Source organism: Fusarium graminearum, chromosome 1 (genome assembly GCF_000240135.3).
Source record: "Fusarium graminearum PH-1 chromosome 1, whole genome shotgun sequence".
In the NCBI taxonomy this organism is placed as follows: Eukaryota; Fungi; Ascomycota; class Sordariomycetes; order Hypocreales; family Nectriaceae; genus Fusarium; species Fusarium graminearum.
This window is the reverse complement of record NC_026474.1, coordinates 3,961,349-3,986,079: the sequence shown is the minus strand read 5'-3', so window position 1 is coordinate 3,986,079 and position 24,731 is coordinate 3,961,349. Positions and strand designations below refer to the sequence as shown.

Sequence of the window (24,731 nt, the reverse complement as noted above, 5' to 3'; positions counted from 1 at the left end):
TAAAGGTTGGTCATAAATCGCATAAACTGACCTACTAATTTCGTCTCTTATGGCTCCTGCGGCCAGCTTTTCCGATACCCTGAGGGGCCTGGCGGCGTCATCAGCAACCCAACCCCAACCCCAGGCTCTTTCTTTCTCACACGACATCAAAGGCCAACCGCGTAGTCGACGCTGATTCGGCGCCTAGGTATACGAGACCAACTCAAGGGCGCGTCCCTAGTCTCTTTCCCCAGCATCTTCGCTCCCTCCGCCCCGGCAATGTCACGTCGACGGTCTGGCCGTAACTAGACGCGTTTGGTGTTGTGAATACTTATCTCAACCCTTCACGCCTCTTAAACTCGTGTGGCACCATTGAACATCCACAAAACTCAACTTGTATCTGCAAAACTCCCCTCAAAGAGCACATCTCAGTCACACACAATGTCCCGGGCCATCGTCCCAGTTGATAGATTCGAATATTATAACCCTAAATTCGCATTCGTAGTTCTGCAGTAGTGTACAAAGCCATTGCTGGCCATCGCAGTGGTAATTGGGGTAGGCAATGATCTTTTACTCATCGTCTTCATCCTCATCCTCCTCATCATCATCGTCCACGTCCATGCCTTCGGCAACTGTGACCGAGAATTCCCGCTCTTGATCGACTCCAACATAGCTGTCACTCATTAGGAACAGCTTCAGGTCATGCTCACCCTCTGACGGCACAGTGTACTCGAGCCGAACGTTCAGCTCCCGCCCGATCGTCACTCGCTTAATAGCCAAGAGGGTCTTGGTCTTCTCTTCTCCAACAACTAGCCACCAATTCTCCATCTTCTTGGAGGGATAGAATGGTGCGTGGACAGTAGAGTCATGATCAGCGTCTTCCTCCTCCATATTGCGTGTAATCTTGATGTTCAAGTAAGCGGGTTCACGAGCCCTGATTTCGTCCTCATCCAGAACCTCGTGCTCGAGCTCAAGATCGGGGTACTTGTCATTTGTGAAGTTAGCCGCCTCTGCCAATTGGTTTTGTGACATGCCAAGCCGCTTGACGAGCTTGTTGTAATCTGCGTTCTCTTCCGGATTCATGGCCTCCATGAAATCAAAGATGTCCTTGATTCTGCGAAGACTGTTAGCAGATGCCTCAATTTCTGAATCACAACATTTTACGTACCCAAACTCATTAGCCACCTTGACAACCTCCGGAGAGAAGTGAGGGATCTGCTTGAGAGGGCTATCACGGTCCCACATTGCTTGAACAATCATTTGCGACATCTCCATGGCACTCATAGCATTAAGATGACCCTCTGAAGACAGGATATCGACCATGGCGCTGAGGAGACTCAGGATCTTGGTCAGTAGAATCTCCTGGTCCTTTGCCAAGTCAATTGGCAACTGCATGCGGGAGAAATGAGCCTGAAGCAGAACGAAAGACTTGAAGTGAGGCGAATCGTAAACAACTTCAGACATCTTGACAGGAACTCGGTCGTAGATACGTCGCAACAGGCTATCCTCGTGACGTCGAATCTGGATAGTCTCAAATTCGGTAGCCGAAGTGACAATCTCCATAATACCCTTGAGCTTTGTACGGGCGCCCAACGAAAGGATGAAGGTCTGCATGGTGATGTAAGAAATGTTGTAGTAAGCGGCAATCATGGCGGCATTCTGAGGTGCGACAGATCCATCGTCTTCATCAAAGTCAATAATCTTGGACTCGCCAAGCTCGCGCAGAGTTGTTTCAACCAAATCAGACATGTAATTGCTGAGGCCTTCATGTGTTGTGCTGGTCAAGCTGTAGTAGCTAGGGTTGGCGAGCAGCCTTCTGTAGAAATAGGTAAAGGTGGTCCAGTTGATCGCATCATCACCAGACTCGATCATCTTGGTGCTGATTTCCGTTACGAAAACATCATGCAAGTAATTGTGCAGATGTGACTCGACAGGAAGAGCCTCGTTAAGGAACTTCTTGTAGTACTCGCGCTTAACCTGGGGTAGCATGAGAACACCACGGCCGCGACCATCCTTGGACGGGCGAAGGGCTTTGCCAAACATGTGAAGCACTTCGCTAAGAGGGTAATCAACATATCGGTGCTCACGGCCATCAAAGTACTGCGTGCCCATGACTATCACGAGGTGGGCGGTGCTGTTCAGCTCCCAGCAGACATCTCGAGACGCAACAAGGACCTGAATTGCACCGTTGTCATAAAGATGCTTGACAATACGCTTGTCACTCTGACTAAGGGCCTCGTGGTAGTAGCCAACACCGTGCGAGAGTGCCTCGGCAAGCGCCTCCTCGTTAATGCGATCAAGCAGAGGTTGCATCTGTTCCACCTCGGCATGAAGGAAACGATCCTCGTCGTCGTCGGCAAACGCTGCGGCTAGGATATCTCGGGCGGTTGCTCGAGTCTGCTTGCGGCTGGGTACAAAGACCATAGCAGGCTTGTCAGGGGACATCTGTGTGACAGCCAAGTATGTGGGCTTGGCCATTGCCAGCATAAGAGAGGGGAAGTGGGTGTTGGTAAATGACTGAAGGTGAAGCTCCAATGGCACTGGTCGGACATGGGGGCTGAAGTTGTAAATGTCATGCTTCTTCGCGTCAATCCATTCGCCGATGTCTCGGGCATTTGCTAGCGATACACTCAGTGCGATAATTCGCAGGGGCAACTCAGTTTGTGTACGGATATAGTGCATACGAGAGACAATAGTCTCGTACACATAGCCCTGGGCGTCGCCAAGCAAGTGAAGCTCATCAGCGATGAAGAGCTCAACTGTCTGGACATTCTTGCGTCGCTTCCATTGTCTAGACAGCACATCCCACTGAGTGGGTGTTGCCAGGATTAAATCACCCTTCTCCAAGAGCTTGAGATCTGTAGCTGTCTCGCCAGTCAACTTTACAATCTCCTTGCCACCGTTGAGGGAACTGAGCCTCTTCTGCCAATCTTGCAGGCGAGAGTCGACAAGAGATTGGAAAGGAGCAATGTATACGGCACGCCCGACCTCGCCCTTGGTCCAGTGTCTTAGAAGAGCAAACTCAGCGCATACGGTTTTGCCGCTGCCGGTGGGAGCTCCAACAAAGATGTTCTGGTCCGTCTTGTAAAGCGAGTTGAAAGTTTGTGTCTGTATGCGGTTGAACTGCTTCCATGAAGGGTAGAGATTGACGTAGTCCTGGACCTTGAGAGCGGCAACGGGGAGGGGCTGGAGCTCGAGAAGTTCGGTATGGGGAGGGAACTTCTCGGGCAAGATCAGCTTATGGAAAGCAACAGGAAGTCTGGTCTCAGAATGCATCCATCGGTCAGAGATAACCGAAACGAAGTAGTTGGGAGGCATAGGGTCGGTGATGGGTACTGTGAAATCGACGATGTGCTCGTTCTGCTCCGATTCGGCGTATTCCTTGCGTAACAAGAAGGTGTCATGGTAGAGGATATCCTCTCCGTCGCAGTCCTCGACCAAGATCCAGAAGCTCTCAGCAGCACCATGGATGGAATCGTCCCATTCAAAGTTAGGGCTGATGCTGAGCTCGACACGCAGCATCGATCTGGTCATGGGCTGGACCTGCGCTTGAACCTCAACACGGGGGAACTTGGATACTAGGCCACAGACAGTTCGACCAGCTCGGGGCAAACCGAGGAGCTCACCCATGCGAGGGGGATCCAGGTCGAAATAGCTACTCCAAGATACGTCAATCTTCTCGACCTTCTGGAGAACGTCCTTGGGACACGAGGGGAATTGGCGTAGGGGAGACATTGTAGGCCACATGCGCTTCTCAGCCATCTTGCAAAGGTCCAGAGCTGTCTTGGCAACGGAGGCCCAACCCTTCTTCAAAGCAATCTCAAAGATAGCACGCAAGATACGGCCAGCGGATTGTGTGACGTAAACCATATCAGCCATCAAGGCCAAACCTTCGAGCTTGAGGCTCGAGATGTACGCTTGCAGAAGCACGTTGATCTTGGCATGAGGCTCCTCGATGCTTTCCTTTACAGGAATTGGCACTCGTCCTAGTAGTTTCGCCAGTTCCAGCTTTTCGTCCTGTCGAACCGGGATATACTTGAACTCAGCGCTGAGAGCAAAGACGCGGAAGAGTTCGATGGTTGTAATGGAAGGCTGAATGAGGCTGTTGTATGTCTCCATAGATCCGAAGGTGATGTAGTAGTGGGATGCAATACGGCCCAGCTCTGTGGACTGTAGCTTTCCTGTCTTCTCGTCGTACTTGATCAGGTTTGACTTGCGCAAAACCATAGCTGCCGAGTGAATCAGATCAACACGTTTCTGCTCAAGAGCATCGTCGTCTTCGTATTCTGCGCCAACCTGATAAAGCCCAGGAGAGCGCAACATTCTGACAAACAGATATGTGTAGCCTAGCCATTCGACACCCTCATCGCGAGTCCTGACGTTGCCAAGTACAACTTCGGCGTTCAAATTGTCCACCAGCTTGCTAACAAACTGACTTTCGATTGGAAGCTGTTGGTTCAGAAGCGAGAGATAGTACTGCATTTCACTTTGTGTTGTGATAATGATACCTTCACCGTATGTGTCATATTGGGGTCGACCAGCACGTCCCAGCATCTGGAGAACATCTTGAGGGCTGAGTTCAACCCAGCTACCCTTTTCAGGAGAGTAAACTTGCGTTCCCTTAATAATGACAGTGTGGGCAGGCAAGTTAACGCCCCACGCCAATGTAGCAGTACACACCAAAACCTGGATAGCACCACGAGCGAAAAGGTCCTCAACATCTGTCCTGTCGGCTCTGCTCATGCCAGCGTGATGAATACCGAAGCCGTAGGGCAGGATATCTTTAAGATCCTGGTCAGTTGCCTGGGAAGATGCCTCCTCAAGAACCTCACGACTGCCAGCATCATGACGAAGGATTTGATGGATTGTGTCTGACTCGACGGCCTTGTCACGAATGTAGCGGGCAGTCTTTGCAGTCTCCTTTCGGGAGTGAACAAAAATGAGCATCTGGTTGCGGTTCGTGCCTACATGCTCAATGACCTTGTTGTAGCAGACATCATTCATGGTCTTCAGCTGCCGGATAGCTTTACGGTCGGTGACACCAACGAACTCCTGTCGCAGAGGACAAGGTCTGTAGGATCCGTCGAAATGGAAGAGGCCCTTCTTTGTGTCAACTCGCAAGAAGCTTGCGACATCTTTGTAGTTGGGGAGGGTGGCAGACAGACCGAGAATTCTGACGGGTTCGCCAGTCTGCTCGGTCTTACGAATAGTTCGGCTGACAATGCTCTCCAGTACAGGACCACGGTCGTCGTGCAGCAGATGGATTTCATCGATGATGATAAGGCGCACAAGATTGGTATAGGTCAGGTCGTTGGACTTTCTGGTAATAACATCCCACTTCTCGGGTGTAGTGACAATGATCTGAGTCTCGGTGATTTGTTGCTTGGTGAGTTGGCGATCACCCGTCAACTCTGCAACCCTGATGCCGTATGGCTCAAGTCGCTTGCCTAGATTGCCCACCTGCTCCTGGACAAGCGCCTTGAGAGGAGCGATACAGACGATCTTGAAAGCATCAAGGTCGATATCACCTGTCTCGGGGTCACGGTGCTTGCCAATCTCTCGAAGAATTGTGAGCATACCAACATTGGTCTTTCCACTACCAGTGGGGGCACAGACAAGCATGTTTCCGTCATCGTCGAACGCAGAAGGGTAACACTTTGACTGGATCTTGTTCAGAGACTGGTTTTGGCTGAAGGGGATTCGTGCCCACTCAGGCATATCGGTAATGGGCATCGAGACATCGCCGGGTTCGTTACGTTTCTTGGGCGTGGGAATGTGAATTTCTTCATAGCCCTTGAAGGTTCTCTTTGTCGAACCCTCTGGTAGTCGGACCTTGGGGTTCGTCATAAGATGATTTCCCTGGTCGAATACCAAGTTGTCAAGGTTTATGAGCTTTCGGGGCTGAAGTCCGCCAACAAGCTGGCCCTCAGCACGTTCAGTCTTGGGCGCTTCGGCTGAAAAGGAGGCTGGAACGTCAATGTCCATCTTGATATCCATCTTGCCCTTCTTGCCATCAGCAGTGCTCTTGCCCTTGAGCTCGTCCAGAATCCATTGTAAGCCTTCCGAGACCATCTCCCGCTCCACGTCGGCGCGTTCTTCAGGTGTCTCTGTTCGTGCCAACTTCGTAAGCCAGAAGACCTTTTCCCTGTTCTCGACCAGCTTCTGTACCAGCTCGTGGTGCTCGAAGTCGAACAGTTCCATGAGGTCGTTCTCAACCTCACGAAGAGACTTTTCTTCGCCATCGTCCCCAGGTTCTCCGGACAGGATCTGAAGTGCCGCCTTTGTCTTGTCGGTTTGTTCGTGGGCATCGGGGTATAGAGTTCCTATTTCACGCCGTAGCCAGAAGGCATCGATATCACGAGCTGGCACGCTGTGCTTCTCCTTTTCGCTCTGTTTTCCTCCTGAAGGTGCCGAGTCGAGGATCATCTCATCTCCCACATCAGCAACGGCATCTTCTGCCTTGGCCTCAGTATCATCCTTCTCTTCCTCCTCCTCTTCTTCATCATCAGATGACTCATCGCGAACCTCATTAACGAAGCCGCCCTCCTCTTCTTCGTCATCTTCGTCGAAGGCGACTGCGACACCTTGGCGCTCGTCTATTTCAGCATCGGCGCCATCGGCGCCTCCCATAGCAACATCATCGTCATCGTCCTGGGCGTCATAATCTGTGATCTTCTTACCGAGATTCACCAGCTCGTTGAACTGCTTAGGGCTTAACGATACGCCGAGAATATCGTCAGTTTCTCGCTTCTTGTCCAGGTCTTTCAAGTCGTCATCCTTCAAATACTCCAGAACAGCGTCCGCCGCACTGCGCACAACTTCATGTGGTACGTCGCCAAGATTGTTCGCTACTATGGTGATGATCAGGTCGAAAGTCGCCCGTGTCGCGGCCGTTCGCGGTCGGTATGTGATGCCTTCCACAAGAAGATCATTGGTGCCAAGGACTCCAGTCGATTGGGGGGCTTCGGCCTTTCGTCTTTTTTGCTCCCGCGCTAGGATATCCTCGCCTTCTCTTAGGCTGCCTCGCTCGATATCGGGCATGCCAGGCTGCTTCTTTGATTTTGGCACGTCGTCGCGTGCAACTCGGGCGCCCATATCTCGAATACTCAAGCGTCCAGCCAGCGACTCTGGATCACCAGTGGCCTCGTCGGTTCGTCTAGTGACAAAACGACGGTCGGCCTGGAGAACCAGGTTCGACATGGCCGAGTATTTGTACTGCGACACATCGCGATTTGCGTCGGACATGGTGGCTAGATTAATTAAGTAGGTGAAGGTTGTTGTTATTGGAGAACGTCGATGTTCTCGACAAAAACCGGGGGTGTTGTACTATTAGATGACCATGGGTTAGTCACGAGCCGCGACTGTGGTAGTGGTATAGCGGCTGCCTAGGTGTTTCGGTTTGCAATTGATGCGCAGGCGTTGAAAGATTGTATGGAGTCGTCAGTGTATTGGAGAGTTCAAGTCGCGATCATAAATTTCAGATCGCAGCTTAGGAGTATACCGCGCCAGCCCGAATTCGGTTAGGACCATTCGGAGCTTGTAGCGTGTCAGTGGTGCCTGTGTGGCTGAAGCTCCAGAATCCTGCTACTTGAGCTGGTTCAAAACTACCTACCTAATTACTGGAATAGGAAGAGAAACATTTCTGATGGGTATTTAATTCTACATTTATCAAAACATCGTATTCATTATGTGCATCGACTGTCACTTGCGTCGACGCGAGAGAATCTACCACTAGCCACAATTCAATTGCCGTCCAACAGGCGGCCCATGCAATTCGTTTATTTACTTTAGTACTCCTTTACACTAGGACCTGAGCAACAAGCTTTGGATTAATGAACATTTCACCGCCAAAATATGAACCAAAATGACGAGCTCTTCCAACACAGTTGAGACATTCCAGAAAACTCTTGACCCCTTTATTAAGCCACGAGAGCAAGTCAATTACATCCGACGAGTATTGGCACTTCATATTGGATCATGCTCTCATGATGGACCGGTCAAGCAACCGGTGTCCCTGGCGGATGCAACACGCGACGTAACTCCTGATCCTGACTCAAAGGGGTTCTATAAAGAGTACATCGAGGCCCTGGAAGCCAATGTTGATGCCCGGCGAAAGTATGAAGATACCGCTCAATCACATCTCGCCTCGCCAGCTTCAAATCAAGACTCATCATCCAGCAACGAGTTACTGGAAGAGCGACTATCGCTTCTGAAGATTCAGGCCAAACAAAGTCGACTCTCGGCTGTTCAGGGTCATTTGGACGCACTTATGCAAAAACCAGCCGCTGCACCTGAATATTTAGACCCCGAAGATGTTTTTCACGAAGCTGCCAGTCTACCCAAAGTCCCCAAGGAGGTAGTAAACAGTCTCGTTGCACAACAGAGCGTCAAAAAGACAGACTTGACGGAGCAAGTTGCCCAGCTTGAAAAGACTGTGTTGAGAGCGAAGCTTTTTCTGAAGCGAGAAGAGCAACTACTTCGTGAAACAAGGGCAAATGCCCAGAGCATACCGGACGTGATCAGCAATGGCATAAGATTACATGCTCTGAATACAACGCGAAGTGAACTCATCCAATGGATTGAAACCGAGCTGAGCAAAGCATCAGGAGATGGGGAGGGAGATGAAGAGAGCGGTTCCAAGAGCCATGCTCAGTCGAGTGCGGATCAAGCCATCATAAACGAGCAGCTCAGCACGATAAAGGACAAGTACGCCAAATACCTTGCAGGTAGACAGTCACTTCTGTCCTCTGTTGGCGAAAAGTTCGATTCGTCAGCCGCTCATGTCCTGGCTCCAAACACAGCCAAGCAACAGGCAGATGAACCAGAACCTGCCTCCAGTACCTACCTTCTCACGCCATACATCGACACTCTTCTCACGCTATCAAAGAAGCAAAGAGCAATGATAGCCCAGAAGGCGCACGCAAACACGACACTAGGCAAGGAAACTAAGGATAACTGCCAGTCACTTGGCCATCTGGAAGACGAAAGCCAGCTCCTCCCGTCTCACTCTACGGCACCAGAATCTCGACGCAGATCCGTTCTAGGGGAGTTTCTTACCTCTGGCGAACGGTCAGGCTTGACTGGAAAAGTCCAACCTTGGGTTCTTGCTGCCGACTCGGCCAAAATTACTACACTTGAGAATGTGGCAGAACAAATTGAAGCCGGACAGCTTGCCTTGGGAAACTCTATGCAAACATTGCGACAGATCGATCAACTTTTGGGTCAGGTTGGGGAGGAGCAGGAAGAGGAGACTCAAGCTGATACTACAGAGGGTGATGTTTGGCTAGAGTCGGGTCCCAAGTCTCCCAGTAAAGGGAGGAAGCATACAGAAAAGGGCAACACGGAACAATCGAAAGATGTATGGTCTAGTTTGCATGGCAGCCTTGGGTTAATTGGCCAGGAAGACGCGGCATAGGATTAGAATAAAACGACAAATACAACAAATGTCTGGTAGTATAGAACCAGTTTAAACGCCAATCCATATCTAACCACAACTCCGCTCCTCATTGCTGAGGTACAGCCCTACACGCGAGGTTGAGGAACTCATTTCTTCGCCAGGATAGCTGATATTCTCACTGAGAGGTCGAGGACAGAAAGGTGCTCATCAGCTCCGTCCACTAATCGCTTATCAACCTCTGAAAAAACCATGACAATTTTGTTCTTCTGTGCGTCGGGAATTATCTCATCATATGTCAAAGCTTGATAGAGCTACCATGTGTTAGCAGATTCTCGGGTGAAAAATTGATGTTGGACTTACCTGGCCAACAACTTGTCCTGCACTCCAACCGTCTGCAACAAGCTTCTCGACAACATCAGAAATAGCCTGGTACGATGATCCTGAGCTCTTTGGGCGTATTGCGCTGACAAGATCACCAATGGTACTATCCGGAATAACACCAGCGATGTCCTCGACGATCTTGACTGTGACTGCCTTCTTATCCACGTCCATTGCTTCATCACCCTCTCCGTCCTTGTCGGAAGCGCTGGCACCCACCAGTCGAGCAGCACTTTGTAAGTAGGTGATAGCCTTTCGAAGATCGCCCTCGCTACACTTGATGAGAGCGTCAACCGCACCATCTTCGAGGGGCACACCTTCCTTCTCCGCAATCTCTTCAAGTCGCTTCTTCGCATTGCTCTGGTCGAGACTCTTGAATCGGAATTTGCTGCATCGACTGGCGAGCGGATCTATAATCCGAGTGACGTAGTTGCAAATCAGACAGAAACGAGTGATCTTGCTGTACGTCTCCATGGTTCGTCGTAGTGCGCTCTGGGCATCTTGGGTCATGGAGTCGGCCTCGTCGAGGATAATGATCTTGAACGGAGGGCAGGGATATTTGTCTTTGTATCCAGGGGGTGGGTTTGTCAATTGCATTCGCGCAAAGTTCTTGACCTTTTCTCGGACGATGGAGATGCCACGCTCGTCGGAAGCGTTGAGCTCAAGCACTCTCGACTTGATCATGTCGGGACCATAAAGCTCCTTCGCCAGTGCTAGGACAGTCGACGTTTTTCCTGTACCGGGAGGGCCGTAGAACAGCATGTGAGGGAGCTGCGAGAATCAGTATTGAAGCGCTTCGGTATTCGGGAGTAGGGCAATCGCACATTGGAGGATTGGAGTGTCCTTTGGAGGACATCGACGGTGTGGTCTTGGGCAGTGACATCGCTGAGAGTCTTTGGTCGGCTATAGATAGTGAGTCTCGAGGCCCGGGCTATGTTTTGGGTGTGTGGGATATGCATACTATTTTTCGACCCAGGGTTGATTTCGAGTATTGGTAGGCTTGTCTTGTTTCTGGTCGGCGTTACCATTCGCAGCAGCAGCAGCCTTTCTAGCCTTGAGATCGAAAAAGCTAGCCATATCAGCTTGATTCTTTGCTTAGATTCAAATGTGGCTGGCTGTGTGTGCGATGTGGATAGTAATTCGGCGTCGTTGTATGGTAATATCAAAATCACCAAACTGCGTTGATGGGGATGGGAGCTTGAGAAAATCAATTAACGCGTCAAGCTACGCGTAGCGTACCTATCTCTAACGGCAACCGCTAGTTGCCTGCACCCAGGTAGACACGCCCCACCTCCCACACTAACTTTAGTAGTGGTTCCGGGTAGGCTGCTGTTCAAAGGCATATCACATCGAAATATATGAATTTGCGATGATAGTTACCTATGAAAGGTTTCCGAGCAAGATTCAGTAAATCCAGATGATAGGTGGTCTATAATTGTATCTGTATCCGTCTAATAATTATTTGAGTACTTCCATATTTATTCAAGGTTCTAAGCTTGTGCAAATGTCTATGCGATGATCTTTAGTTGTATGAACGCTTCGCTCCGTATCTGTCTTACGTTGGCGGGAATTGTGGAAGCCGGAGCCTTAAGGTATCAGAAAAGCTACGCAGGACCACAACGAATGAATTGATTAATAAATAAGTTAACGTTACCTAGGTAGGAACCTAGATCGGACTTTCAGACCATTTATTTGTGTATTGTAGTTTAGTGGTCAACGTTTCCATTATCCAAACATCCTTTACCTGTCAACGAGAAGCTCATGTCAGAATAGTGTAAACCAATTACAAACCAATTTATGCGTTTTACCTGTTCAACAGACGAACGCCAATGCACATTTGACACACACATTGCTGAATCATCAACAACTGCATCCATAGTAGGTAGGTAGGTAATCCTGGCTTGCTTGAATCACGGACACATACATGCACGTTCCACTCCTCCCTCGAAGCAATCGTCATTCACCAGAGCTGTAAGGCTGAAAACTGCATACTCAACATAAAGAAAGCCTTGTTCATGTAAATTTTGAACCTACAGCCAGAAAGTAAAACAGAGATATTCTGGGCATGTTCTGACTAATGTGATTTTGTGAGTGAGGATCTCTGGCACGCCCAACACAACTAACAGCGAGGCAGCAGTTCATCTCACCCCCACTTTCCTCATAGGTACTTACTTCCTAGGCACGATTCAGACGGTCTCATTCCACCTTGTCAACTACAACACCCAACATCCATCCACCTTTACCTCAACTGCCTCGCAAAGATCTCGCAACCTCAACACTAATTTTTGATCGCGAGTCGCCCATGTGCGTCGCGTTCCGCAGTCGACGCCAAGCTCTAAACAACAGCACCTGAACTGCAATAAATGAAACGCCATGGACCAGTCTATCATTCGCATCTCCAAGGTTCGCTGCCCCGCATCCGCTTGCAGCCTCTCCCATCCCTTGGTTCACGGTCCCAGCTCAAGATACTGATTTCTATGGTAAGGAACTTGGAGATATCCAGAAGAATTGCGATCTTTGTATGTGGCTCCCAATTGACTATGCGTAATGCGTACCGTGAACACGACCGACTAACCACTGTATCGCTTCATTGCAGCAATCGCTGTGGCATGCCGTGATGTCGATGTTCGCAATGTGAAGGCCTTGATTATGGGCCCTCACGAGACTCCGTATGAATTTGGATTCTTTGAGGTTAGTTTGCAGTCTTGTATTTACTCTTGAGAAATTCGACTGACTCAAATCTGACAGTTTGCGATCCGGTTCCACAAAGGTTGGAAAACCCCATTCTATACATAGACCCCAAACTCATATTTATGGCAGATTATCCCTCCAAATCACCAACTGTCGTCTGTGCTACCACAAACGGCGGGCGCTGCCGCTTCAACCCAAACGTCTACAGTAATGGCAAAGTCTGCCTGTAAGTCTCATGATACAACTATCACTTGTTTCACACACTAACATTATCAGATCAATTCTAGGGTACTTATAATCATGTCAAGGTTTTGATTACTCGAGTTAACAAGTATTAGTACATGGCGTGGTGAGCGTGGAGAGGAGTGGTCGTCTGCGCAAGGACTGGAGTCGATTTTATTGTCCATCCAAAGTCTCCTCTCCTCCAACCCATACGAAAACGAACCAGGTTTCGAGGATGCCAACGAAGAGTCCGATAAGAAGGCCCAAAAGGATTACGTCCAAAAGGTTTGTCCATGCACTAGACTGTATGAACATGTGAGCCTCTGACGCTTTCTAGATTCGACATGAAACGCTGCGTATTAGTGTCATCCAACGCCTCGAGGGATACCTTGGGCTTAGCTCTAACGGAACCCAGCAACACAGCACCTATGGGGCAGAGGTGGAGGATGAAGATGTCGATGAAGCCACTGTGCCATTCGAGCCATTCAAAGATCTGTGCAAACGCCGATTCCTCTGGTACTTTGAGTCATACATGGCAGCCATTGAGAAGGGAAAGTCGGAAACGAAACCTAACCAGCCGTTTGCAAGGATGCCCTTTGAGTCTCCAGGCAACAACTCTATGGACGGTAAATTCAACTACCCGGAGCTTGAACGTCGTCTGCATGCCATCAAGGTTGCTATTGACGCAGAGCCCCTGAAATGGGCCGGAGAGGGTCTGGAAGCTAAGAAGCGGGATACTACTGTGGCCGTGAACCTGCAGCACCAGTTTGAGCAGGTTGTTGAAGCGTTCAAAAGGAGCGATATGCCACACGACGTCTTTCTCGAGAACGAAAATCCCTTTGTGTGGGTAGTGACCTATTTCGGACGTCCTATGACCAACCTTGACGGAGGCCTGTTCAGGATCAAGATGAACTTCAGCGTTCGTTTCCCCGAGGAGCAACCTCGTGTAAAATTCGAGACCAAGATCTTCCACCATCACATTGCTGCAGATGGCACAGCATGTTACACCCCCAACCCGGCCAAGAGGGAAGACGTGCGATCGCACATTGAGGCCATCTTCGCCATTCTCGAAGACGACGAGCCCGCCTACGATCCTCGCAAGATTGTCAATCCTGAAGCCACCAAAATGTACTGGGGCGGCGGCGCAGATGACAAGAAGAAATACAACCGGCGCCTTCGTCGATCAGTTCAGCAGAGCATGGAGTAAGTGCGCCGGCATCTCATAACTACAGAACAGACCGACTGACATGATTCAAAGGGACTTTCCAGAATAATCCATGTGCCTTGTCAAAGGCTGGGTTTGGAGGTGTGCTTAAAAATACAAGGGAGGCGTACAGGCAAACCAAGGGGCATTATTTGGGCTTATTTGGCGTTGAGGAATTGGGGAACATGACGGATGAATTTTGACGAGGATTGTCATCTCCTGTAAATAGGGTCAACCTGCTATTGTAAAGGTGGAACAAATGAAATAGCGACGTTGTCCATATTTTTACTCTTGCATAAACGTGATCAGCAGCAGAAACAGTCAAGCCAGTTGGTCTTTGCAGTGACGAGGGTAACTATATATCTATTCTCCCAAGGCAGAGATTAACTTGCCATCATCTGTAAGTAGATTCGTAAAGAAACAGAAAAAGAAGAAAGAGAAAAGTAGCATTTATAGCAGTTCGTTGAAGACTTTCTATCAAGAATGGCCAACAAAAGGGAAAATGGCAACGCTGGGTTGTGTATTGTTTGGATAATGTACCCCTCAAACCAAAATCCTATCTATAAATAACGCCGGATCGCAGATGGTATAAACCCATCGCCATGAATATTCGCTCAAGTGTGATAGTGAGAAACTGTGTGTGTGTATATATGTGGAATCATTCTTTCGTAAACGTCATTTTGTCATCGTTGCTCATGACTTTCTGCTCTTGGGCTTCTTTTTCAAGCGATCCTGAGTCGGAGCATATGGTGCCGCGACACCCTGGTATTTCTCTTGTTTCCCCTCACCCCTGAACTCGTACATACCGTTTGCGCCTACGGTCGCCGGCGTGCCCTGGTTTGGACGGACAACTTGCTCGTTGTGCAGCTTATCTAGGGAGTCACCAACGACGGCATATTGGGACCAATTTATGGGCGGGCAGCGGACGACATTTTGTGGCTGAGGAATGTTCCTCCAGGCTGGTGGTTCGGTAGCGATGCGCTGCTTGGAGGAGCCTTCGCCGGGGTCTCGTTGCTGACTACCCGAACCCTGACCGCTCATATCTGCATCGTCATCATCACTGTCGCTGTCGTCGTTGGCGGGTGCATTGATATCGTTCGCGACAAGGTCACTTATAAAGGCTTCAGGGTTTTGTACAGCCTCATCCTTTGCGCGGCTGAGGGCTTGGATATCTGCAGTTGCACGTTGTCTCTGTATTTGCAGGATTGATATCGCCGATTTGAGGGCTATCACATCTGGGTTCGCATCAAAATCAAGCGGTTGAGGTGCGGGCGGTGGTATAGCAGTCTGGTCAGGCTGTGAAAGTGTAAAGCTTGGGCGAGCGGCGGCGCTAGAACCAGAAGTTCCGGGGGCTGGGAGTTCGGTGGGACGTAGCGGCGGAGTCAGAGGAGAAACAGGCGGTCTGCTCGGTGAAGGAGGATTGTTGCTGGGAGGGTTGTCGGTGTTGATTGTGAGAGCGGGCATGGTTGCGTTGCGCCGCAGTTGGATGTTGCTTTGTTGACTCGCGATGGGAGTCGTGAAAGCGGCGGATGTGAGGGACGTGAGCTCGTTTGCGCAAACGGAGCTGAGCTGAACTAGACGGGGCGGGCAGGCAAGGCACCGACGAACGGAGACGATTCGGACTGGATCGGGTGATAAGCTGACCAATAAAAAATTAGGCACGGAGAGTTTGATCTGGAGTGAGTTGAGAGCTCAAGGGGACGGGACGGACAGGCTGATGGGGTTGGTCTCATTGAGTGCTAGTGCTCCCGTCAGGTGCTGTCCGGGCATTCATAACGGGCAGCTTTTGGCGGGGTCAGCCTCCACTGATATGGAACCTGCCCTGCTTGGCCAAACGCTCGCCTGGGTTATACTCTAGAGCAATAGAAAGGCCGTATATAAGCTTTAGGCATAAGAATAAATACCTAGACTAATATTCCGGTCTAAATCACGTAAAATGACTGATTAACTAAGTTCATAAGTTGTGCCTTCAGTGGTCAAGTTTCCTAATATTGTGAGGATACCAGGTAACCCAACTGCGGCGGCTCAAATGCAAGGGCAGGCAATGTGATCAATCATTTTGTTTCTGGTCCTTAGGTAACGATGGAGTAAATACTTGTAGAGACTTGGTACGACCAGAGGCAGGCAAACTTGGATCAAGGCAGATGAGTTAATTCTTGTGATACGTATTCCATGTTTAGGTTGTTTGATATTCACTGGACAGGTGTGTATATCGAGTACAGTCCATGTCTTGTACTGTGTATAAAATTGCAGAATGGATGGACCCTCCTGATCACTTCTTGCTGGGATTGGATCTCGGGGCGCCCACTTTGAACAAGTCGATCGGACACGATCTGGCGCCAATTCAATGCACTCGAGCACGGGCCACCTTGTAATTTGCTTCTTCTCAGCTTCTCGCCAATATAAGCATATTAAGTACAGGTTTGTCTTACATACATTGCAGAGTTTTTAGAATCTGCCTGAAGTCGCTTTGGAGTGAAACCTGACGGGATGAACGTAATGGGCTTGGGAGCCCAAGCTTTAACCACAACCTTTGGAGTATCCTGCTTTCTAGAAGCATGAGAGATGAAAACTAATATGACAGCTTGATATTAGGTATGCTGTTTAGAAGGCCCCTGTTTAGACTGATCTTTTAGGTTATTTATTTTTATACCACAAAGCTTGCAAGCCAATAATTCTGCTACTTGAGCGTCACTTAAACTTTGACAGTATGTTCCTTTTCATATCTATATTTATCGGCATTGGATACGAAGTGAGTACCTTGAAATATCCTTCCGAGACAATGCGATGACTGCATCAAACTCCGGGAAACGATAAGGCGTTCTTGGAGTCTCAGACATCCTGTTGTGACCAAACAGGCCCGAGTTCTGTGGCCGGACACTGCAGCACCCAAAACCAGGCATGTTCAATCTTGATGGCCCATGTTTTGTGCATTAGTGGCTTTACACTCTTGCACATGTTTGCCTATCACCGGGGTACGACATTGTTTGTTTGCCATGGCAAAGTCGAAATACGGGCGAGGCAAAACGTGCCTAGCGAGTGTGAATCTTATCAAGCACCGTGCTTATTGTACCCAGATGCGTAAAAAAACGTTGAAAGTAGTCAGGGGAGGGAAAAGTTTGCCTGTGGATAGCAATACGAAAATGCTTGTCTAGTGGTGTGTTACTCTTGGTGCATGTAGTAAACTCTGTTTAGCTGCAAGACTTGCATGAAAATGGCGCGTCTTACAAAGAGGTTGTCGGCCTAGTTTGAGAGTTTGGTAAAGAAGTGATCGGCGTCGATTGCTCCATCGAGACTCTCACATTGCTTGTTGTTGTGTCACTCGACAGAGAACTAGCCAGCTACTTGAACACTCACAGGAAACCCATGACACAGGATTTCCGGTCTTGTTAATGATCGCCTTAAAGAGGCGTTTGACACTTCTGGTTGTCGGTAGACCAAGTGTTCGGGTCAAAAACGTGAAAGACTAAAATGTCAATCCCGAACGGCGGTTCAACGAGTTGACACCCAGCTTATGCCGGTATCTGCAATTAGTTCAGTGCCACCTCGGATTCTTTCCACACCCCTGCGCTTGTTGGGATACGCCATTGAAGCCACTGGCATTGTCCAAAGTCCCATTCACACTTCAGCTACTAACTGCAGGGACAAAGTCAGCCACAGGGACTGGCCGTTACGCTATCGAGTACAAGAAAACAAGAATGAAAAAGAAGGACAAATAAAAGGCCATGTTGTGCTTCATTGTCTATTGCGGTCTTGAACCAGTGAGCAGCCTCTGTGTACGATTTAACTGTGTTTCCTTTTTCTTGCATCTTAGTTTTTGGGCCGAACCTAAGCCAAGATGGGAGTTGAGGGTGTGATCGCTGTGTTGCATCGCGTTGTATGATTTGCATACATCCATGATTTACAAGCGCCAAAGCTGAAGTGACGCTGGGGGCTTACGCGCGAGGGTTAGGGTGGATGGATGGTTGCAAAGTGCTACTTTGTGTTGTACTATTGGATACTAACAGATATTTGTCTTGTTGGTGCCGAGCAGCCTCTGGTGATATGAACTACCTCGGTGCATTATTAGACTTGCAGTCAGTGCCTGGTAGGGATGTATTCAGCTTTCACTCTTTCTTCAAACCCTTTTTCCCGTTCTGTTTTTATCAACTCCCCCCCTCCTCCTCCTCCTCTTCTGTTTCTCTTGTCAACACTTACTCCCATCTTCTCATCTCGGGAGTTTTATCAAGAGTTGTCTATCCTTCTCTTCTCGATTTGTACAAGTTCACTAGTTTTTCTAGCATTCCATTCATCGGTTGATCCTCTAGTTCCCGTCGGCAGTGCTCTCCATTTACGCTGTTGCACGACTCGTGCATTTGCATCAACCATACTCGTCCAGCTGCCGCCGTTGGACGTCAACGGCATAAAACGTTTGTGGCCACACAATCATAGCCCATTAACTTTGTTCCTGTATCGGATTGCACTACGCTGTACTTGTTTATTAATTCAAAAATACCCTTTCATCCTCTGACCACGGAATTAGAGTCTTTGGGGGCGAATAACGATCACGGGTGAGGCTGTGGCGTGAAGGACTACGCTGTGTACAGCAACGGTCAACGTTCTTGATCATCCATTTATTCGAGGGCTCCGTTGAATAACTTCGACTGCCACATCTACTCGTCTTCTGTTTTAATATAGTAGTCCTTTTTTGGACCGTCCACGGTGTTTTCGATCATTGTACATCGGAATATATTATCAACCATCACCGTCATCAATTGTCAGCCTCTCAAAGCCTAGTCTGAGGCTCAGATCGATTCCATCATGCCATCAACCAATGAGTTGACCACAGACAAACCTGTCAGCCCAACGTCATCAACTTTTATAAGACGAAGTTCTTATTATGAATACGATCCATCAGCCAGCGGAATTGAGGCATCACGCACTTCCATGTCCTCAACAGACACAAGAAAGTCAAAAGAAGGGAAACCTCGATGGTTTACCCAAGTCAAGGATTGGCTATCAGTGAGCGAGCCATCAGCTCAGGCCATGAAAGAGCAAAAGAAGAACACCTTCAGACGGCACGGCATCGACATGAAGGACCCCCAGGCAGCAGTAAAGCTACACCTACCAATTGAGAGAATACCCGAAGATGCCATCACTTCGACTCGAGGACCGAGTCCAGAAAAGGCACATGAGCGTGCCCGGCAGCAGAGAGCAGTGGCGCAGTCTTATTCAGGAGGCAGCCAAGCATCTCATTCGGTATCCAGCGGTATCAGTACGGCTCCCAGTGTCAAAGAGTTCAACCCAGTTGCACCTTGGGACACTTGATTTCGGCTAGCTACGATGAGGAATAATGATAATGGACTTGGGTAAGGGGTGATTGATCTTTTTTATGATTTGTTTTAATGTCACAAGAAAGCGCAGCCTGGAGTTGGTGAAGGAAATAAAAATACCCGGACTATCTATATATAATACGATATTTGGTTACATAAGACACAGTCTTTACTGGTCTCATGCCAGCTTTTACTATAGTGCCTATTAATAACATTTGATGAAACGATGTTATGATTTAATGCTTGTTATTATGCTGAGTAACAATATTCGGACAACCGAGTCCGTTGTGTGAAACCTTGATGGTCGGCGATCAGGAGTTGGTGAAACTGAAACATGAGCTCGAGAATTGAATACGGCCTCTTGCCCCAAACTGTAATACGAATGCAAATCAGAGTGATAACTGGAGTGATTGATGATGTTCCAACGCTGCAAAGCATAGAACAAAGCAGAGATGACGTACGCCTATAGGGTATGTATGGATGTATGAATTCGATGAGATTCATGCTTCCATTTAATTTAATGGAATGTCCAATTTGAACTGAAACTGGGATAATGATGATGCTGTGTGGCTGTCATGGGGGATATCAATTGGATGGGAATGTGAATGTTGGTGAGTTCGATGCCGAACAAGATCGGGGCGAGCCAAGCCGAGCCAAGCCAAGAAAGAGAGAGCAAGATTGGTCTGGACCTGGGCTTGCGGAGCATCACATGCTGCAATCAATTGTAGCTCTTATTATAGTGCTCCAATGCCTTGTTTTTTTCATGGCCGGAACAGGCTCGTCATGATGAATCTCAAAGCCCATGAATTAAATGTTTACTCAAACAGCCAAGCTTCAGCTCCAAGCTCCGTGTCCCGGAAGCTTGTGTACGCGCTAACACTCCCTTGTGCACCACTAACGGAGGCGATTGGTGACATGGCAAGCTGAAATGGCTGGCATATGACGTATTCTACTTTGTTTTAGTCTAGGTACTTCATCATGGATACAGCAGCTATACTACTGGCATTAGCAGCACCTACCAATGCCGGAGCTGTCGGTTTATATAGAAACCTCGACAGTCTCAGAACTAGACAATTGAAACCGAGGGGCTTTTTCCTCTTCCTCTTCCTTCATTTGTCAACTTTGCTGTGTGACTTGCCATTTGATTCCTCAAAGCTGAGGTCCTGAATCACGTCCTTCTTTCGACTTTCTCACTCTCACATACTTACACGGTACCCAAGCATCGAAAGTTGACAAGGAATAAACCCCAGTGGCCACCAACACTCTCACAATGCCGCTTTTCTCGTCTCCCAAAAGGGACCTGAGCGAGGAACGCGATCCGAGGCGACCAAATGGCTCAAATGGCGCCATCAACGACCCTGAAGAAGGCGATCAGATCGCCCCAGATGAACACACTAGACTACTACCAAACCGCGTCAACTCGACCCAGCCTGGCTTGCTTGCGCCAGATGATCCCGCAGTGTCTCCATACAACCTCTGGAGTATCCGAGCCTTGCGATATCTGACGGTTGCGTTCACTTTGATAACACTCGTCTTTTGGATTCTGATTCTTGTGTCTACATTTGTGACGCCACCTGGTATTAGTACTCGCGGCAGCCCATGGTTTGCCTTTGGTTTCGCGACATGGACGCTTGTAAATCTCATTTTTACCCTTATCTTTTTCGAGGTGCCATCCAAGTCTGTCAGAATTCTGGCCGTGTTCATGTCGGTAAGTTGTGAACTGTTATCATGACTAAACCTTTTCACTTATACTCACACTCTGGATAGGGCGTTGTTCTCCTTGACATGGTTCTCCTCTTGTCTGTGCAAAAGACTCGATACGAAGAAGGCTGGGTTGGCGCAATCAGCGTCATCTGGGCCCTACTCACTAGTCTCTGGACTCTGCTGGTTGATCGCATGGTGAAATGGGGCAAGGCCGAGGAGGAGGAACGCTTGACTGGTCGAGCTGAGACGAGAAGAACCCTGTTCGAGTGGTCCGAGGTCATGATCTCAACTGTCGCCTATGCCGTCATGTCAGTCGCTGTCTTTCTCATCACTCTGACCATCATCCTGCGAGCTCTCGATGCAGGCGTGCCGCACCCAGGAAAGCTGCACTGGGTCGACAACCACAAGTATCGCATCCATGTCTACTGCCATGGTAACAAGACCGACTCAAAGGGTAATGAGCTCCCCACCGTCTTGTTTGAGGCCGGCGAGCGAACTGTCGAATACGAATTCTGGAGCTTTGCCGACAATGCCGTCAAGAATGGATCCATCTCACGATACTGCTTTGCTGACCGCCCTGGCTATGGCTGGTCAGACAACGCGCCCTCCCCTTCGTCGGCGGGCTTCGTGGTCGATACCCTTAGCGAAGCTTTGGCTGATGCTGGTGAGCATGGGCCATGGATTTTCTGCAGTGCCAGAATTTGGATCATCTACTCCAGAAGTCTTTTCAGCGCGGCATGGAGACCATATCAAGGGTTTACTCCCTGATCGACCCTCTACAATGAGGATCTACTTGATGATGTCCCATCGCCAGGTTCCCGAATTATCTCGGGGCTTTGGGGGGTAATTCTCCACTCGAATGGACCGAACCCTGGTGCCATCTTTCGCGGACGAACAAGCCGCGACCGAGTATATGGACGATCAGCGCAGCAGAATGGTAAATTTATCTTTGCCAAGCTGCAGGAGAGCTTGGTGGCTGGCTCTTTACTCGACGAGACGCGAAGACTAGTCGTCAGATCCAGGACAAGGACACGCCGCTTGTTGTAATTAGCTCTGGAAAGCATATCAAGAATAGCCACATATGGGAGAAGAAGCAGCGAGATTTGACCAAGCTGACGGATAACTTGAAGGACTGGGACATTGTCGACGGGTCCCCTCACGAAGTCTGGAGCACCGTCGAAGGTCAAAAGAAGATTGAGAAGAGACTCAAAGAGCTGGTACATGCTTGAAGGTTTTCAAAATAACGTCTTGAATCGACCAACCGACGTCACAGCAGACTCGAACACGCACGTGCCCGCTGTATCAACCAACATCTACAGACCCGAAAGAAGATGCAAGGATTTGGTAGTTAGTGAAGATGCTTGTAAGGCAGGACGGAAAGATGTGGAGAAATCTTGCCTATCTATCCGTATCTGTGGTTGGATGCAAAGAGTCGGGCAGGTTAGCATATGCATGAGCATGAGCATGAGCATGAGCATCAGCCATGCATCTCCTGGTCTTTTTGATTTATAGTTAAAGCGGTAAGAGGAATGTTTTATGCTATATGTTTTAGTTACTGCTGTTTAATTCTACCTTGTATTCAGAAATACAATCGTGTTATTTACTGATTGAGATTCTTACCACCGGATAATCGAAATATGATGTCGTCTATGTTACATCGACCCTGGTCTTTCTTGACATTTATCTACTAATCTAGGTTTGAAAGTTTACGGATAATAGACCTTGATGCACTAGTACAGCAACCCGACTTACAGCATCATACACCCTTGATAAAGGATCGATGCCCATACATGCATGCACACACCGAAACTCCTTGTCTATGTACTCTTGCAAGTGTCTAGTGGTGTATGCCCTGATGCCCTGCGCTGGCACTCTTGGGTGTGGCCCCTCATACAGAGTACTCCTCCACACTCATAGGACACACGTGATGAGATCTTCATTGAAGCAATTTCCAACAGAGCAAGGTTATTTGCAGTAGCGCACAATAATCGTGATGGCAAAAGAGCAAATCTGACTGTGTTGCTTTTAAACTGTTTCAGGCAAGAGTGTTCCCTTCTTCCTCTGCCCGACAGATTTAAACATCTGTCGGTTTGTTTCGACCAACAAGCATCGCAATGCCTGCTCTCAGGCTTAAAAGGGGGGAATCTGGGGATTGGAATGACCTCATAAACTCACCATACCTGTACCGTGCCCATGACTGACTGGTGAGAAACAGGCTAACCAAGGCAAGGTAGCACTGTAACTAACTGTATGTAAGCCGTGCTTTGATCTAGCGACAGCTTTGACCGTCCATGGCTGACAGGACAGGGCAGGGTGTTGTCTAAGTTTCCGAAGTGCTAGTTAGTAGTTAGAGGCTCAGGCTGATTTCAGGCGGAGACATTCCCAACGAAGGGCTGATGGACAAGCAAACCATGGGCATGGCTTCAGGTTTGCTATTGATCGTGCTGTTGAATTATGCCCTTTAAATGTTTACAGACACTCGCCTAGGTATGTGTAGTCGGATGCCAAGTCAACACACTGCAAATGCACTTCAATTCCTGCCCTCGTACTCACAACGACTGACTAGGCACTTGTTTGAGTGACATCCTTGATGATGGACCCTAATTATTGCTGATAATGAAATTATCGTCTCGGCCCCCCTCCTTTTACGCATGAAACATCCATGGATGGGGTCCAATGGAACAGGTGTAGGACTCTTGCAGCAGACTAAAACTAAACATGATAGCAAGCAAGCAGCATCATTACGTTTGCTTACCCAGATAGGTAGTATCCGTACCTAGAACAGCTACAACACATAACTACACATATCTGACATCCAGAACTAATTATAATCATCGAAGGCTGTGCTGACGGCGACATGCATAAGTCTACATCTGCATCCAACTACCTACCTACCTAATGTGTATCCATACAGATAGATACTACATACACCTGCACCTGAAGGAAACGATTCTTGAAACACTGGACGGGATTCACCGTTTATTTTTATTTCAGAATGGATCGCTGCTAAATCAGTGATCCTCCTCACGCCCACGGTAGTCTCTCTGATGGATCCTCCTGGCCTGGGCTGGAAATTACAAGCAGCGGAGGTAAAGGAACCTAGGAAATTATTCTATACGTATTCAAACGCCCCTAATACAACAGGGCCCACTCTTCTCTGTGTCCCCCATCTGAGTCCACCAGGATCTCACATTTCGTTCGTCAAAGGCAAGGGCGCAAAGACAGCGGTACCTTGTTTTGGATTGGACTGCACTGGCAATTGTCATTGAGTCGATTCAATTCGATTCTCTCGAGTATTGGTTCCCTTCTCAAGTACACAGTACCTTTCTTTACTGCTGCTGCTACTAGGCGGCCCATCGCCCAGACATTATGTACCTCTTCTTTTTAGTTAGTGCTCAACTCGTGTCTCCTGAGTCCCTGAAGTCTCGACAGTTGTAGTTAGACCCAATCCCTCATTTACAGTCAAGGTAGATGATCTGTCGTCTATTCATCCATTAAAATCTCGGGCTCCTCCTTCAGTATAGTCGGGGGGTCTGGTCCAGGTACTTTGGTATCCCCCCGCCAAGGTACAGACCACCAGGAGGTACCTAGACCTCCACTAATGCTGATACCCGACATTTGCCCCTAGCACTGAAAGTACGAGCGGCAAACTGCTCATCCCCTATTGCAACAGAGGTACCTGCCTCTGACCGGGAGTCTTTTACTCCATTCATCCAAGGTACAGGGCCCTGGGTTCCTCTCCAACACCACTGCCAGTTCCAGTTCCAGTTCCAGTTCCAGTTCTAGTTTCCACCCAACTTGGACTCAGCTCCCCTACCACCAAGCGCCTCCTACCTCTACTTTA

General features: G+C 48.8%; 7 protein-coding genes across 7 annotated transcripts; 4 read left to right on the top strand and 3 right to left on the bottom strand.

Annotated features, from left to right (window-relative positions):
- Nucleotides 1-549: 549 nt before the first annotated feature.
- Nucleotides 550-7,224, bottom strand: FGSG_01210 (uncharacterized protein; the record flags this gene model as incomplete). The annotated part of the gene is made up of 2 exons (XM_011318682.1): nucleotides 550-1,093; nucleotides 1,148-7,224. The coding sequence occupies 2 exons, from the start codon at nucleotides 7,222-7,224 to the stop codon at nucleotides 550-552; spliced, it is 6,621 nt and encodes a 2,206-aa protein (XP_011316984.1).
- A 619-nt stretch (nucleotides 7,225-7,843) lies between these two features.
- On the top strand, nucleotides 7,844-9,394 carry FGSG_01209 (uncharacterized protein; the record flags this gene model as incomplete). The annotated part of the gene is made up of 1 exon (XM_011318681.1): nucleotides 7,844-9,394. The coding sequence occupies one exon, from the start codon at nucleotides 7,844-7,846 to the stop codon at nucleotides 9,392-9,394; it is 1,551 nt and encodes a 516-aa protein (XP_011316983.1).
- Nucleotides 9,395-9,522: 128 nt separating this feature from the next.
- FGSG_01208 (replication factor C subunit 2) lies at nucleotides 9,523-10,831 on the bottom strand (the record flags this gene model as incomplete). The annotated part of the gene is made up of 4 exons (XM_011318680.1): nucleotides 9,523-9,687; nucleotides 9,737-10,525; nucleotides 10,579-10,657; nucleotides 10,716-10,831. The coding sequence occupies 4 exons, from the start codon at nucleotides 10,829-10,831 to the stop codon at nucleotides 9,523-9,525; spliced, it is 1,149 nt and encodes a 382-aa protein (XP_011316982.1).
- Nucleotides 10,832-12,127: 1,296 nt separating this feature from the next.
- On the top strand, nucleotides 12,128-13,874 carry FGSG_01207 (uncharacterized protein; the record flags this gene model as incomplete). The annotated part of the gene is made up of 8 exons (XM_011318679.1): nucleotides 12,128-12,157; nucleotides 12,261-12,273; nucleotides 12,351-12,445; nucleotides 12,503-12,524; nucleotides 12,575-12,671; nucleotides 12,722-12,733; nucleotides 12,784-12,952; nucleotides 13,005-13,874. 8 exons carry the CDS (start codon nucleotides 12,128-12,130, stop codon nucleotides 13,872-13,874), a joined length of 1,308 nt encoding a protein of 435 aa, XP_011316981.1.
- Nucleotides 13,875-14,564: 690 nt separating this feature from the next.
- On the bottom strand, nucleotides 14,565-15,335 carry FGSG_01206 (uncharacterized protein; the record flags this gene model as incomplete). Its single annotated transcript, XM_011318678.1, has 1 exon — nucleotides 14,565-15,335. One exon carries the CDS (start codon nucleotides 15,333-15,335, stop codon nucleotides 14,565-14,567), a length of 771 nt encoding a protein of 256 aa, XP_011316980.1.
- Nucleotides 15,336-18,671: 3,336 nt separating this feature from the next.
- On the top strand, nucleotides 18,672-19,178 carry FGSG_01205 (uncharacterized protein; the record flags this gene model as incomplete). The annotated part of the gene is made up of 1 exon (XM_011318677.1): nucleotides 18,672-19,178. One exon carries the CDS (start codon nucleotides 18,672-18,674, stop codon nucleotides 19,176-19,178), a length of 507 nt encoding a protein of 168 aa, XP_011316979.1.
- A 1,155-nt stretch (nucleotides 19,179-20,333) lies between these two features.
- FGSG_11912 (uncharacterized protein) lies at nucleotides 20,334-22,116 on the top strand. Its single transcript, XM_011318676.1, has 2 exons — nucleotides 20,334-20,891; nucleotides 20,951-22,116. Exons 1-2 carry the CDS (start codon nucleotides 20,454-20,456, stop codon nucleotides 21,653-21,655), a joined length of 1,143 nt encoding a protein of 380 aa, XP_011316978.1. The 5' UTR covers nucleotides 20,334-20,453; the 3' UTR covers nucleotides 21,656-22,116.
- Nucleotides 22,117-24,731: the final 2,615 nt, after the last annotated feature.